General features: G+C 37.6%; 1 protein-coding gene across 2 annotated transcripts in view; it reads right to left on the reverse strand.

Moving 5' to 3' along the window:
• Positions 1-817: 817 nt before the first annotated feature.
• Positions 818-16,331, reverse strand: part of LOC125231192 (myeloid leukemia factor) — a 32,644-nt gene continuing 17,130 nt past the window's right edge. Inside the window, exons 5-8 of one of the 2 annotated variants that reach the window (XM_048136562.1) lie at positions 10,321-10,441; positions 7,886-8,044; positions 4,388-4,480; positions 818-1,327 (exon numbers count right to left, since the gene is read on the reverse strand). In XM_048136562.1, the coding sequence (XP_047992519.1) occupies positions 1,234-1,327; positions 4,388-4,480; positions 7,886-8,044; positions 10,321-10,441 (467 nt within the window). In that variant the 3' untranslated portion in view covers positions 818-1,233. The remainder of the gene's footprint in view (positions 1,328-4,387; positions 4,481-7,885; positions 8,045-10,320; positions 10,442-16,331) is intronic. The other variant, XM_048136564.1, reaches the window with a different exon arrangement.

Genomic DNA, 16,331 nt, shown 5'->3' on the forward strand with positions numbered 1-16,331 from the left:
TACAGATGTTGCCTACTGGTCCCCAGGGCTTTTTGCGCAATGCGCAGACGGTCGATGTATAGGATGCAAAACGCCGTATACGTATATATGTCAATTTTTCCTCATAATACCATGTATTATTCAAAGTCGTTATTATAATAGCAGACATTACGTATCAGTTGGTGTGGAGTGGTGGCTAATGGTCTGAGGGGAAGTACCACTTTTTACACATTATGGACCTTCATGTGGGGGTTAATCGTTCCCCATAATATCGCGCCATATTTGATATTCAATATGAAGTTAGCATAAATCAGAAGTTACCGCCTATGTTCCTGTGTTAAGGCGGCTAGTTGTAGAAAACTGATTTAAACTTTCACGATTATTACACACAATTATTTTTAAAATCGGGACTTAATCGCGTATAACTACATATTAAACTGACCTCCAACGTTTCAAGGACGGCGTTGTCCCCGTGGTCTCGGAGAAGACTGGCTTGAAATGACATCAACACCTTCTGACAGCCGCGCGAGTTTTTCGAACTACCTGCACTTGGTTTTGATTATCAACTTGAACTGTTTGCGCACTAGGGATGTTACTCTGTCGACATACAACACTGACGATATTCGATTTAACGACTGTCGGTATTATTTTCGGCTTACACTTATTAATGACAGGATTCCATGTGGATGAGATCCTAAAACCTTCGTCCCGATTGAAATTGCGATGTTTTTTGATTTCAATGGCTTCACGCACTTTTCTACTGTAGAAATGGCGTTCCGTGGAAATGGTGTTCCGTTATACGCGATTAAGTCCCGATTTTAAAAATAATTATGGCTAGTTGTAGGCAGGGAACACCACTTTTTGCGCAGAAGATCAGCTGTTGATGCAAATCGTCTTGGATATTTCCTCATAACATCGCGCCATATTTGAGACTCAAAATGAAGTTAGCATAATACAGAGGTTACCGCCTGTCAGATCCTGTTGTGTCAGTGGCTAGTGGTCAGCGAGGAAGTCGCACTTTCCCCGTTCCCCATAATATCGCGCCATACGAGTTATCCAAATTGAAGTTAACATAATACAGAGCCTATCAGTTCCTGTGTTAAGGCGGCAGGGGACACCACTTTTTGAACAGAAAATCAGGTATTGATGCAAATCGTTCTCGATCAAACCCCATAATATCGCGCCATATTTGCTACTCCAAGTGAAGTTAGCATAATACAGAGGTTACCGCCTATCAGATCCTGTTGTCAGTGGCTAGTGGTCTGCGGGGGAGGGCCGCTTGTTGCGCGGGCGGTCGTGCCGGTGGCGCTGCGGATGAGAGCCGCCGTACACGGAGCGAACGGACGAACTGTAATAAAAAGGTTTGTTTTAAGGCTTGCAATATTGTTAAGCAGACTTCGTAACTTTTCCAATTTCGGTGGAGCATGGTAGAAATAAAGGAAATAAAACTATGGAAACGGATTAAATCGCGTATTGAATCATTTCAAATCATTAGTCTTCCCGACGTTTCGAACACTTTACAGCATTCGTGGTCAACGGGTGACTGAGGAAATATTACAATGTACAAAAGCTACCCACATACAAGAAACTACCGTTGCGATTTAATCCGTTTCCATGGCTTTATTTCATGAGTAACTATCGCGGTAACCGAAGACAATATTATAAATAAAGGAATTCATAAAAAAAATCTATTTATTGCAGAAATAAGATATATTTTTTTACAATTCGTTGCAAAATCTCATTAGAGACTATGAGCGCGGTCACTGAACTCTGCGTGCTGTTTACCTTTTTCTCGTAATTTAAAGTATTATTCTATCAGTACTAGTTGATTTAATTTATTTTGAATTTTAGCAAATTCTAATTTCATTTAGACTTCCTGGTATGTTCCACCATTCAAGAAGGAACTTTTTAATATTTTGTTTACAATACATGTGTTTACATTGTGTGTTTTCTAGATACTACTGTAATTAATCCGAATTAACTATTCCAGCCGGCGTATCATGCTGCAAATTTTATCACTTATCCACGTGGATACGACATCTGTCACTCTCACACTGACATATTTGCTAAAGCGTGACGGATGCTTTATCCACGTGGATAAGTGATAAAATTAGCAGCATGATACGCCGGCAGCTGGCTCTAAGACCAAATTAAATTATTTCATAGGAAATATTTTTAATTTGTGTTTTTGTATATGACATTTATTTCAGTTTATTCCAGGTGGCTTCGGACATATATTCCTTTACGGCCCAACCACGACATTGGTCTAAGCGCGACAGCGATGAGCAGCAGCATACGTGCGACTGAAAAGTCCCATCGCTGTGTCTCGCTCCAATGTACGGCCGCCGCTCACCGCTGTCGCGCTTAGACTACTGTCGTGGCTGAGCCGTTAACGCGACCATACTGCACTAAAATTGCTGGAAAAGTTACGATGTCTAGTTTTAAGTACGAGATAAAAGTCAGTATTTGGGGGAAAAACACGATCCAAATGAAAAGCATTCTTAATATTGCATGTTAATCGAAAAACTTTTGTTGTCTATGAGAAGCTTAACTGACATTTTATCAGCTTCAAACATAACTTATTCTTCAGACAACTTTAGTACAAGGGGGCAAAATATGGAAGATTGTTAATAAAACCATATGTTTTTAAATATCTACATATAGATTTTTCCTTTTTTATGGTGGAACGTACCACTTTATAAATCGCAAATTATAAATGCAGATATCAATCGCAATGAAGAAATCAACAGTGATCGACTCTGGCCAACGTGGGACTCGAACCCACATCCTTGGATTACCGGTCCAACGCATTGGATGTCTGCATTTATAATTTGCGATATAGAAGATTACTAAATCGCGAGTAACGTACTAATAAATCAATGCATTTGACTAGCAAATTATTTATTCGCGGATTAGCAAAGCATTCGAAATGGAGTATAAACTTAAAACTGTGCAGATGATCCTCAAACCATGAAGCTTAAACTAACTACAAATATGAAGCAGTGGTAAATAATAATAAGACAATGCATGCAAATATAATTTTATCATACTTATACGTATAAAAAATATAGAATATTTACATGAACACATGCTGATGCAGAATTATTGTATACTAGTTGCAAGTTTTTTCCGACAACTAACCCGGATGATATTTTTTTTTATTTTTTTTAAATATGTTTAAACTTTAAATCTATGAGCATTGTCTCACTAACATAGCAAACGTATTTACAACGTAATAAAATACTATTTATTACGATTTAATAATGACGTCTTTTTTGGTATCTGAAAATGAAAAAGAAATAATACTTATAAGGCGTAATATTTAATTTGGGGATCAATTCTATATAAATTATATTAATTTGTAAACAGTTAGTGTAAGTAATTTATTAGATTTTTTTTACAAAATTTAAAGGATGTTTTAATGAAACGATTTTAGTGAATTAGTAATACTTAGTATTTTTGGCAACATTTTTTATGTGAATCAAAGTTATATGTATTAGAAGTAATTTATTGAAACAACCTGCTTCAAATGATAAAAAAGGTACAAAATTATGATTTTATAACAGTTAATGTATTATTTTTTATGATGTGGAACATTCAGTAGACGATATTTTAGAATTTTCTGGTGAAACCCATTAGTATTGTGGCGAATGATTATCTAATAAGATCGTTTTATAATAAGAATTCAAAGACGGTCTAGTTAAACGTTGACAGTTAAAGTTTCCTGTTTACGGACAAAAATAAGGTTGCCAAAGTATATGGCACAATCTTATTTCTAGAGCCATATGATAGGAACATGTCAGATATGTCAGCAGCCTTCTTTTGTACTATCTACGCCATCTAAAGCCTGGCCAGAATATGCCTACGCGCCATATGCGGAATTACATTAGAACTATTTTATTCATACTATACAGAACTGCCACCTTAGAATAACAGCGCACTTTTGACAATCCATACTTCCATACTAATATTATAAATGGGAAAGTGTGTGTGTCTGTTAGTTTGTCCGTCTTTCACGGCAAAACGGAGCGACGAATTGACGTGATTTTTAAGTGGAGATAGTTAAAGGGATGGAGAGTGACATATGCAACTTTTTGTCTCTTTCTAACCCCCCACTTCTCTAAAATGGGGGGAGGAAATTTGTATGGAGCGTTCCGGAATTTTCGAATTTAACGCGAGCAAAGGCAAAACCTAGTAGTCATATCTCCCCGCGGGATGTCCCGGCGTCCAATTTGTGGATAAAATGGAGGTCCCTCTCTAAATTCCCAATCCTTCGACACAAAAAAAAAAGTAGTCATATGTTTCTGGCCAGGCTTTACCGTTCAAACTGTCAAAGTTTCAACCGACAACCCTTGAACCCCACCCAACTCAGCAGTCAGCAAGTCTCGTTATCGACTCGCTGTCTCACCTGGCGGCGCCGTGCGCGAGCGGGCTGGCGGTAGTTCTGAGCGGGCGGCGCGAAGCGGGCCGAATGGCGCGGCGGTCGCGTTCGCTATTCGAACTGAAATACATGCGCTAGCTACAGATACATACAGGTAAGGCCGCCATCTTGGATTTTTTCATTGGAACAGACTGTATATGACCTAAGAAAAATTTCTTTTTTCTTTTTGAAGAAACAAATAGAAATTTAGAAATTTTAAAAATTACAAAAACGGGATAATTCATAAAACGACAAATATTGTTATTTATGAGTATTTACAATTTTATTGAATAAAACACTAAAATAAAATAAAAATCGGACTTGATGCCAAAAAAGGATTCACTATCACTACTGATGAACCATAGGATAAAAATAGGTATAATAACGCCGCTTTTGAAATCATCCCAATGCATACCTACAGCATTGTTACGAGAAAACGTATCTGTTTTTGTTCCTTTATTTATTTATTTTACTAGATGGCGACCCTAACAATGTAGAACAAGCTCAAATCAAAATTCAATCGTAAACTATTAAGATTATTTTATTAGTTGATAGGAACTTGTTCTATAGCTGACGGTTTTACAACATAAAGGCATTTGTTACGAAACGGAGAAATAATAAAACACTTAAAACAGTACGGTGTAACATCTAAAATATACATTGTCTGTCCTTTGGACGGAAAGCGTCCAATTTCAGGCTGCGCTAAAAGATGGTACCGCCTCAAAGCCTCCATCGAATAGAAATAGTATAAACACCTGGCCCAAAAATAAGAAAGCCTCAGATCACTACTGACCTCGGCTCCGCCTCGGCCGACAATTATTTGTGATTCGAGACATTTTCTTAGGTATGTAATCGGCTATGGGTGTGCACCATACTTTAGTTTCAAAATATTTTTTCATCACACCCGCACTTTAAATGATTGCACGCAGGCGGAGCGTGAGTTATATATTTTTTACATTGCGAGTGTGATGAAAAACATTGTGTGTAACTCGGGGAGTATGAATATTACTAACTCGAGTTTTTAAATCGCTCTGGCAAGCCGTCGTGATTTAACTTACTCTCATTAGTAATATTCAACTTCCTCCCCTTGTTGCACAATGTACTATTTTTATAAAATGCCTTATGTTGAAAACTTACAGGTCACATAATATGATATAATTGATATACTATCGAACCAACTGAATCATGATCCACTATAAGCTCATTTTGTCAAACCGTCTTAATGTAAGTAGATCGAAATTCGTTTGCAGATAGGGTTTCCTTGGTGACGAACTTGTTATCATTTTATTGGACACTGACATGTGTGTAGATAATTTAGTTAGTATTTAAAACAACTTAAGTGAATTATAATTTATAAGCGACCGTACGAATTTGAATGTTTCAAACGAATTATGTGCCAAGTGGGTCATGATTCATTTGGTTCGATGGTACATAACCAATATATATAATAATCATTGTATATTGTGCTAGAATAAAAATAAATATACAGTAGTATGTGCAAAGAAAAGAATCAACACCGCCAGTGCCAGACTAACACATGCTAGCTACTTTATATAATTATTTTATTTTAATTAGAAATCCAAGATCTACGATTAGAAAATTTTCTTTTAAAACTTTGATTTCTAATCAAAATAAAATTAGATATTTTTTTGTAAACAGTACGGGTGCTGTAGAATATTTACACGATTACATGTAAAATAAAAAGTGTAGGGTTTTCAAAATGCACTATAGATGTACATAGTTCTACAAAGCAATATTTATAGCAAAATATATGTTGCGGGGGCAAGTTAAGGGGCTCCACACGGTTTTCATCGATTTTTGACAAGTTTTAAGTTGAAATTTCTAAATTTGCACTACAGATAGAATTATAAGACAAACGGCCATCGGTTTTTCAATCTTTTATCTCTATTCGTAAGAAAGAGCCATAATTATTTAAAAAAAAACATGGTCTAAAAAACAGTTTTTTCGAAATTTGATTTTACTGAAGGGTCTTACATACATGAAATCCATATATTTGGATTTACCTTTGACTTCCTAAAACTTCAAGAGAGATTTTAATTTTAAACTAATCAAAACAAAAGTTACGAGTATGACAAAAAAAACAGTTTTTGTTCCTATAATTGTTCAATTTTGATGCCAAATATCACAGAAACAATGAGCTGTGAAGTACTATTTTGCTTAAAGACGATGTTGTTAATAAGATAGGCTTTAGGAACTATTTTAATAGTATCAATGGATTCAAATCGAAGGTCATCGGCTCAGGCAAGCCCCTTAATGGAAAAGATAATATCAGTTTCGTTACGTTTAGGTACGTCGTCGAGCGATAAAGTATAAATCACTCGCTCTCTCTTTTATTTACACGTGAGCGACTGTCTTTTGTTCGTTTCTATCACCGATAGCTCATCGCTTAATCGCTTTCGGTGGGACGGGTGCCTCAATGCGGGCCACAGACCATCAGTTTTAACTTTTTAACTTCTGATTAGCAGAAACGTCTGCAATCGATGCCACTAGGCTTAGAAAAACCATTGACCTTAGTAGAGGAAAATTTCGCTGCTTTGGTTGAAGTCTTGGTGGCTCAGTTGGCAGAGCGCTGGAGTATCGATCCAGAGGCCGTGAGTTCAAGTTTCACCCAAGGTAGACATTTTCCACTTTTAAATTTATTCTAAGCCTATCAGTTTTAACTGTTCTGTTAAAACGTATGTGTGCAGGCAAATCTTTGAACTGTGCAGTCGAACTGAGGATCTAATCGAAATTTCATTAGTTCAGTTTTAACCGAACAGATACAACTGATGGTCTGCGGCCCGCTTAAGGCCGATAGTCCACTATCATATGTTTATCATAGACGTGTGATCATAGGCAACATGCCGTCCATTTTCTTCGCGTTGGAGAAAAATGGAGGCATACAGACCTATGATCATATTTGTATGATAACCATATGATAGTGGACTATCGGCGTATTGTGCCTGAGCTGTAAATCCACATTTTTGACACATTTGTTTTGAAGTATGTTGCGATGTGGCTAAGACGTATCGTTTGCCAAATCTAGCGATTATAATATACGAATTGGTTGAATCGATTAGGCCCTATGTACAAGGAGGCGCTTAAAAAATATACGATTTTTATCAACTTATTGAACTGTCATTTGAATCGAAATGACAGACTGCCACAGCACTGGTTTAAAAATAAAAATGAATGAAAAATGACATAATAAGTAAATCCCGCGTGATAAATTAATCTCGTTAAATACTCATTAACGAAGATGCGCAAAAATGTAACATTTGTGTTAGATTATGTTTAAAGTGAGCGATATATCGTTTATAAGTACTTGATTATTTTTTTTAATATTACAGGATTTTATTTAAAATTTCATTAGGTCGCGCCAGTTTACGTTCCGTGGACGCTGTCATGTGTCAAAAATGTGAAGTCACAGGTCCGGGAGTATAAGAATCCCTGTCTTATAGCCAGCGCCGGTAGTCGTGTACTAACTTGGGCAGCGCTGCGGGCGCGTGCGCGTGCGCGGGCGCGGGCGCGGGCGCGGGCGCCGGGGCCGCTTCTATGGCGAGGCGCGGCGCGCGGGGCGCGGGTGCGCCGGCGATGGCGGCGCGCCCGCTGCCGGTGTAGGCTCCGGCTTTCACTTGGAACTCTCTGTAGAATGTCATCGACATAATTATATTATATTTAAAAAGATTTTTAGAAAACGATTTTTTATAGTTGCCTAAACCGTTTTGAAAAAAATATTATTATTTTATTCTGATGTGTGGCATAAAAAGTAATATTACAGTATTGCCTATTCAGATTCAGATTCAGATATATTTATTGATAAATGTACATCTCATTTACATGTCAAAAATAAGTTATTATAATTAAATTAAAATTAAAATAACAACAATATTACACCTACGAAACCTTAATACACAGATAATGACGAATAGATTATAGTATTCTTTAATAGTTCTCTAGAATAACTTTCGTAAAGTAATCAATTTCCTGGATACTAACACAAAGTTTGACAGCTTGAAACGACATGCCTAATAGTTCACACTAGAAATGTACCGACTATCCAGCCATTTGTAGTCGGCAAAAAAGGCCGATTAGTCGGCACTTCGTAAGTGATAGAAAAACAGTACAAAAATAAATCAACAGATGATGTGGTTGTATTATGTACCTATTTTTTATGCCTTTCTTAGTCATAACGACAAATATCAGACATCACAGAAACTTTAGGACTATCAACTTCATAGGCAGGATTACTAATTCACTACCTTCTATGCCAAACTGGTTGTTAAAAATGGAAAATGTATATAAATATTCTCATAGACATTTGAACCTGTAAAAAAATCATAAAAAGCGCTAACGAAGGACCAAAGACGACATTCAAAATGTGAATTTAGTCGAAAAAACTGTTTTGGCCGACTACCCGACTAGTCGGCCGACTAATCGGCCACCCCAGTGTCGACTAGTCGGTAGTCGGCCTAGTCGGCCAAATCAATAGTCGGTACATCCCTTAGTTCACACGTTACCTTTTTCCGAATTCTTAAATTGGTATCAAATTATCAATGTAATGCAGTAACATTAAGACCCAAAAACACACTGTTACTAATGCGTTTTTAGGGAATAAACCATAGACGTCTTTGTTAGATATTAAAGATCTAAACATGATCCACGACCGAACTGTAAATGACGAATAAAACTACGGGAGTAGAAATAGGTATTGTGCAAAGTTGTATTTTAACGCCGAGTGTGGAATTCTAAAACGAACAAGTGAAAGAAATCTATAGCTGAACCACGAGCGAAGCGAGTGGTTCGAGAATAAAACCCTGAACTTGGCGAGTTTTTCAACACACGAGAAGTAAGGGCTAGTTCAGACACGGCGGAAACCGCGCGGATCAACCGCGCGGATCAACCGCGCGGATCTTATTTCAATAGCATAGTACTAGAACGTTCACACCACACCGCGCGGACTATGCATCCGCGCGGTAGCCGCAACTCGACCGCAAGAAAATAAAAACGCGCGTTCGCCGCGCGGTCCAAATTCTATGACGTTGCCTACGCGCGTTCAGTTGCTTCGCGGAATCCGCGCGTGCCGCACGTTACATGACGATGGAGTGCTTTGACACCGAATTATTTGTAGACGAAATTGAAAAAAGACCAGCACTATGGGATATCCAGTGTGCAGATTATTCCAGTAAAATAGTCAAAAACAGAGGTAGGCAGGAGCTGGTAGATTTTAGGTGACAAAGAGGATTCGTTGGCGAAAAAAAAATGTTTGGTTAGTTGGTACTTTATTTACAATTTTCTACAGTAGTTACATGTAAATTCTATATTTTTATATCTTGCCATTCTACGCGACCCATTTACAAAGTAATGAGCATATCTATCTGTTATGTTCAAAGATGACGGTGTACTTCTTCCTGCGTACGATCTATTAAGATTTCTCATGGGTGCAGAGTATAAAGTGTCTTTATACCGCACACCATCTCTTGTTCTAACAAAATTGTGTATCATTGAACTGAGAGGCTGTCACGTCACCTCACCTCGCACCGCACGATAACCGCGCATGTCTGAACACTTTCGTTCGCTCGCGGATTGGATCCGCGCGGATTAGGACCGCGCGGAATCCGCCGTGTCTGAACTAGCCCTAAAACACATTTGCACCCGCGTGCAACGCAAAACTTTTCCCCTTACTATAGCGAGGGCAGTACAACGCCAAAAACGCGTTTACCACTGCTTCCAGTAGTTCCACAGGTGGCAAATCATCTTCATCACTAAATTTACCCACTTTTATCTATTTTAAAGCAGAAAATTTGACTACATTCAAGGTCAAGTTACTCTTTCCACTAGTGGAGAAAATGCGTTTTGCCTCTGGAATAAAGGGATAAAACACGTATTTCCGAGCTAGTGAGGGGGAAAATACATTATACCTATCAAAATCCTCCGCCTCATCTTCGTCCAAGTTGATGAACTCCTGTGTCTCCTCCTGGTCCCCGGAGTAAACATTCTGTTCCTTCTCCATTATGTGAGCCCGGTCGCCGATGTGATGGCCTGCAGAAAATAACATATGTACCAGTGGCGGATGGTGAAAATTTCTGCTGGGCAACACTGAGCAAAAAGAAACCTACCTTAACCTTAAGTACTTTACTAGTAAGTAATCAATTTTTCATCACACCCGCTCTTTAAATGTGCTATTGCACGCAGGCGGAGCGTGAGTTATAGAAAAATCGTTCTCCCAAGGGAATAATGAAATTTCTTGTACCGTACTTAACTTTTTTAAAAGATAAAAGATAAAGATAAAAGACATTTATTCATGACGATCACATAACATGTACGGACATGTACAGACATCAAACATAAAATGGCAAAGAACAAAATGACATAAAAGTGTTCATCACGAAATGGACCCAACTCAGCATCATTTACATCTATTTACATATTTTTTACATTGCGAGTGTGATGAAAAACATTGTGTGTAACTCGGGGAGTATGAATGTTACTAACTCGAGTCTTTAAATCGCTCTGGCAAGCCATCGCGATTTAACTTACTCTCGTTAGTAATATTCAACTTCCTCCCCTTGTAGTCGGGTAGCGATAGCTTTTGAGGTTTCGATAATATTCACGTTGCTTCTTTTTTGCATATAGTTTTTAGACTATTGATCAAATATAAAAATAATATTTTGGGTCGTCCTAGGTACCTGCTTAGCTCGAAATTTAGGTATTTCTATTTTTAAGCAGTGTTCAGTCAAAGAAATATTCGAGAAGAAATTATTTGTATCTATATAAAAACAACGTGGTTGCCGATGTACATATGCATTTTGGGTCATTTTCATCCATGGGTTTAATGATATTTTAAAAATGTCTAATATTGGCCCTAAAACACCTAACAAAATATTAGAGTTGGTAAGTGAAGTCTTATACCATTCAGGACATTATTATATATATATTTTCTTAAAGTGTGTCACATTTTATCCATTGCTTATATATAAAAAAAATTTTTTTTTTAATAAAAACCCTGTCAAAGCCTGAAAAAAAATTTCATGTTAATAAGTTGACGTCTATATTATTATAAAATGATATCAAGTCATCATTTTTAATTTGGGTCACTTTCATCCATGGGTTTTCAATATTTGGCAGAATAAAACGCAACGCAATAGAGTAGTATTTTAAATTTTTGCGCTGTGTGGCGCGCAACCGATAGCCAATCAGGTTGGCGCATGCCGCTGGCGCGACGCCGCGCTGTGACACGAGGCGTAGGTACCTACTTCTCGTGCGCAGTCATACATAATTTAAGATTGCCAGAGGGTCGGGCTTTGGCGGGATTCTCCCGATTTTTTTGTAAGTCTTCCCAATTAAAACTTATACATAGTAGGTAACCTTAAGAACTTTATTACATTAGTAACGAAAACAGACCAATTATAAATGTCGAAAACACGTAAAGGTCTACTATCTAAAATAAACGAAGTAAACTAGCTAAACTATCGTAAATTTTTATTATGGTGCATTAGGGTAATTCCGAATGACAAAAATGCTCTGGTAATTCCGAAGAGGGAATCTTGATATGATGGAAATAATGGTGATTTTTATGTGACTTTCGTAATTAGACGACTTTCGGAATTACCCTAATGCACTATTATTTTACATTTCCCTACGAAATCCTCGAAACTCCAGAACCTTTTGTCCCGATATTGAAGTACCTAATTCGATCCGGCGCTCCTATTCATACACCGTGATTATATTATTGTAACTATTGATTTCAGTTTTTAGTTCCACAATACAGGGTGTAATTTTTATGACGGGAAATATTTATGGATGCAAATGGATACAAAACCCAAAAACAATAAATTGTAACTTGAATATTATTTCCTATATTTTCCTTAATTTTCATTTATAATGGACACGAAGCGCACGGCGGCATAATATATCTGTACACCTTATAAAACAAAGTCCCCCGCCGCGTGTGTCTCTGTGCGCGCGCGTGTGTGCAAACACAGGTGGTGAGACTGCGGTAGCTATTATTGTAATTATTCTCATTATATGGCATTAGTATCCTTTTTACAGATTTTCGACATTACCTCAATTGGTTTCGAATTTAACCCTACCTTAGAAAAATGGTAATCAAAATACGTATGTATTTTTTTTACTTACATTTATCTATCCATACTAATATTATAAATGCGAAAGTATGTCTGTTTGTTTCTCCGTCTTTCACGGAAAAACGGAGCGACGAATTGACGTGATTTTTTAAAGTGGAGATAGTTGAAAGGATGGAGAGTGACATAGGCTACTTTTTGTCTCTTTCTAACGCGAGCGACGCCGCGTGCAAAAGCTAGTGTAATATAAAGCTGCAACACGACTGACATTTTTCAAAAAACAGCCAGAAGGAGGTTCCGCCGGTGGCAGTGTTTGGTGTGGCCGTATAGAGGTTTGTCCTGCAACCCTGTAAGAATCCGACCGTCGGTCTACCTGTTCCAGGTAAAAAAATGTTGGACGGCCTGACCAAACGGCGGGAAATAGCCAAGGGGTGTTCGACCAAATGTCATAGAGGACCCTGGGTTGTTTTTGACGCTGCCATTTTTTTTTTCAAAATGACCGTCTTTTTTAGACGATTTTTCAAGTTTGTCGTAGAGCACTCTAATTTTGGTCGTAGAATCTCCAAGCAGCCTTGATTAGAATGAAATAAAAAAAAATTGAAAAATGCGACAAATGTGAGAAAACTGGCTACTTTTGTTTTGTATGGCAACTTTTAAATCGTAAGAGATAGCCGGGGGTGCTCGACCAAATGTCATACATATCTCGGAGTAGAAAAAAGTTGTATTAAAAAAAATTCAAAATGGCCGACTTTTTTTTAAATTTCAAAATGGTCCTAGCGCGCTGAGATTTGGCACACGAGTGGACGGCCGACGGATTAGTATTCAAAAAGAATATTATTGAAAAATTTCAAATGGCGGCCTTTGTGGGCAAATTGAAATTTGTATGGAAGATTTTTTTAATAACCATATCTCCGTAACGGTAGGAAAAAGGTCAAAAAAGCTTGAACTACACAATTTCAAAATGACCGACTTTGATTTTGGGAAATTTGACTTTGTCCCCTCTCGCCGCCGTTTTTGACTTTTCCAAAAAAAAAATTCTCATTCCTATTTTTGGCCCCCGTTTTTACCACGTGCCAAATTTTACCGCGCTCGGACCGAAGATAAAAAAAAATAATTCAAAGTCGGCCATTTTGAAATTTTGTAAATGCCATTCGATGGACCTAAGATAACTGTACAACATTAGTTCAAGCACTTTAACCTTTTTCCTACCGTTACGGAGCTATGGCGATTAAAAAAACCTCCATACAAATTTCAATTGGCGTTCAAAGGCAGCCATTTTGAATTTTTAGAAATTTTCTTTTTGTATACTAATCTTGGGGCGGCTATCCACCCGTGTTGCGACATACAGACTTGCAATTTTGAGTTTTAAGTATGTTATTATAGCTTACTAGACGACGAAAATTTCTGCGTTCCGGTCTTATCCAGAGGTTCTCAAATAGGGGCCTGAAAATGCGGCGAAATGGTTCCAGTAAAGGATGGTACGGCAGTGTTGGCTTCGTGCTCGACTTGGCGGGGGTACTGGCGTGCCCCCAGATTAAATTATAAGATAGTTAAGTTTAATGAAAAGGTTTATCTATTTGTATTCTTTTGCAGCAGCGTCTCAGCGAATCACAATGAGTTGTCTTGCCTTCGGCCGACCAATCGTATTAGTCTCTCGTATCTAAGTAATATTTAACGAGAGCTGTGATAGGCCTGTTTAAAATTATGGATATATATTAAAATCATAGTTCAAAACGATGGGGACCTTTAACAGGCTTTAACACTGGCGTGTTTATTTTTGATAGGGGATGATTTTATTATTTCATAGTATAATTCCTCAATAAGGAAATGATGTATCTATTATTTTCGAGATACCTACAGTATCAACCATTTCAAAAGCTTTAACTGTTGTTTTGTGAAAACTTTTTATATAGTACTTTGGAGACTAGTTTCGAAGTCGTGACAGTTTTCAGACGTCCGTGACTGGCATCGCCTCGGCCATTTTGTACAACCGCGTTAAGAGCAAACGTCACCCAGCGTAAAAATCAACAAAACAAATCATGCAGTGATATCATAAAGAGATACCCAAAAAAACGCTGGCTACGCTAACAGGACTCAGGGTTCAGCATGAGCTAAAGCTTAGGTACTACTTTCCCAAGCGCTTATCATGATGAGTCGTACCAAAACAGCGTGTCTTTATATAATCTCTATATTGTACCAAACCTGAGTTCTACTAGGTACAGCCGAGCCAGTGTCAGCTCAGTGTCAGCTCTATCTTGGATACTGCTCACCCACGAACTCACCGTGACGATTTCTTTAATTACGATGATAATTTGTTTGTTATTTTTCGAAATACATTAACTTTAATGACAATTGGCGTTCATAAATTTTTAATGGTTAATGACAATTAACCTTTTGACTGTGTAATTTTTGTTAATTACCGTTCGGCCAATACTCCTAGGCATTTCTTGCAGCCAATCAATAAATAATATCCTAAAACATCTGGACGACCGAGCTTCGCTCGGTTCTATTTTATTATATCACGTCTTTAGAAAAAAAACTTATAAATACATGAACAAAAAAAAACAAAACAAAAAATTAAAACTTAATTTCTGGCCGGGATTCGAAACCCTGACACCTGCAATCTGTCTGCGAACATTAGACCGACCTCGTACGACTGAGCTAAGCGCAGCCGATGTGCGCGGGGCGAAATTAACGACCATATTTAACGTTTACTAACGCGAAAGAAAAACTCATTAAAACTCCATAATTCGCCGTTTTCCGGGACCTAAGGCTACGCTAGATCGATTTTCCAACCCCGAGAACCCCTACATAACAAATATCAGCGAAGCTAATCTTCGGGTGGCCGTCCACCCGTGTGACAAATCTCAGCGCGCTAGGACCATTTTGAAATTTTTCAAAAAAAAAAAAAGTCAGCCATATTGATTTTTTTAATGAAACTTTTTTCTACTTAAAACCCTGTATGACATTTGGTCGAGCAGCCCCGGCTATCTCTTACCGTTTAAAAGTTGCCATACAAAACAAAAGTGGCCAGTTTTCTCACATTTGTAGTATTTTTCAATTTTTTTTATTTCATTCCAATCAAGGCCTCTTGGAGATTCTACAACAAAAATTTGAGCACTCTACGACAAACTTGAAAAATCTTCAAAAAAAGTCGGCCATTTTGAAAAAAAAAAAATGGCGGCGTCAAAAACTGCCCAGGGTCCTCTATGACATTTTGGTCGAGCACCCCCCGGTTATCTCCTGCCGTTTGGCCAGACCGTTCAACATTTTTTTACCCGGAACCGGTAGACCGACGGTCGGATTTTTCCGGGGTCGCAAGATCAACCTCTATACTACCACAGCCACACCAAATACTGCCACCTGCAAAATCTCCTGGCTATTTTTGGAAAAATATCAGTCGGGTTGCAGCTTTATATTATATATAAAAATAGAATAGAATATAGAATTGATAAATAAATGAATATACAAGAATTGCTCATTTAAAAGTATATGATATTCTTAAAGAAAATATATAAGTTATATTTAACCAAATTAACATGCAAAGAATTAAGTTATTTTATTTCATCTTTGTTTAAACGACAGGTAGGATAGGATAAGATTGGCTTAATAGTAATTTGAGGAAAGATTTCGTTTAATTTTTATCTAAAAAACCGGCCAAGAGCGTGTCGGGCCACGCTCAGTGTAGGGTTCCGTAGTTTTTCGTATTTTTCTCAAAAACTACTGAACCTATCAAGTTCAAAACAATTTTCCTAGAAAGTCTTTATAAAATTTTTTTTTTCATATTTTTTAAACATATAGTTCAAAAGTTAGAGGGGGGGGACGCACTTTTTTTTCCTTTAGGAGCG

Source organism: Leguminivora glycinivorella, chromosome 11, assembly GCF_023078275.1.
Source record: "Leguminivora glycinivorella isolate SPB_JAAS2020 chromosome 11, LegGlyc_1.1, whole genome shotgun sequence".
In the NCBI taxonomy this organism is placed as follows: domain Eukaryota; kingdom Metazoa; phylum Arthropoda; class Insecta; order Lepidoptera; family Tortricidae; genus Leguminivora; species Leguminivora glycinivorella.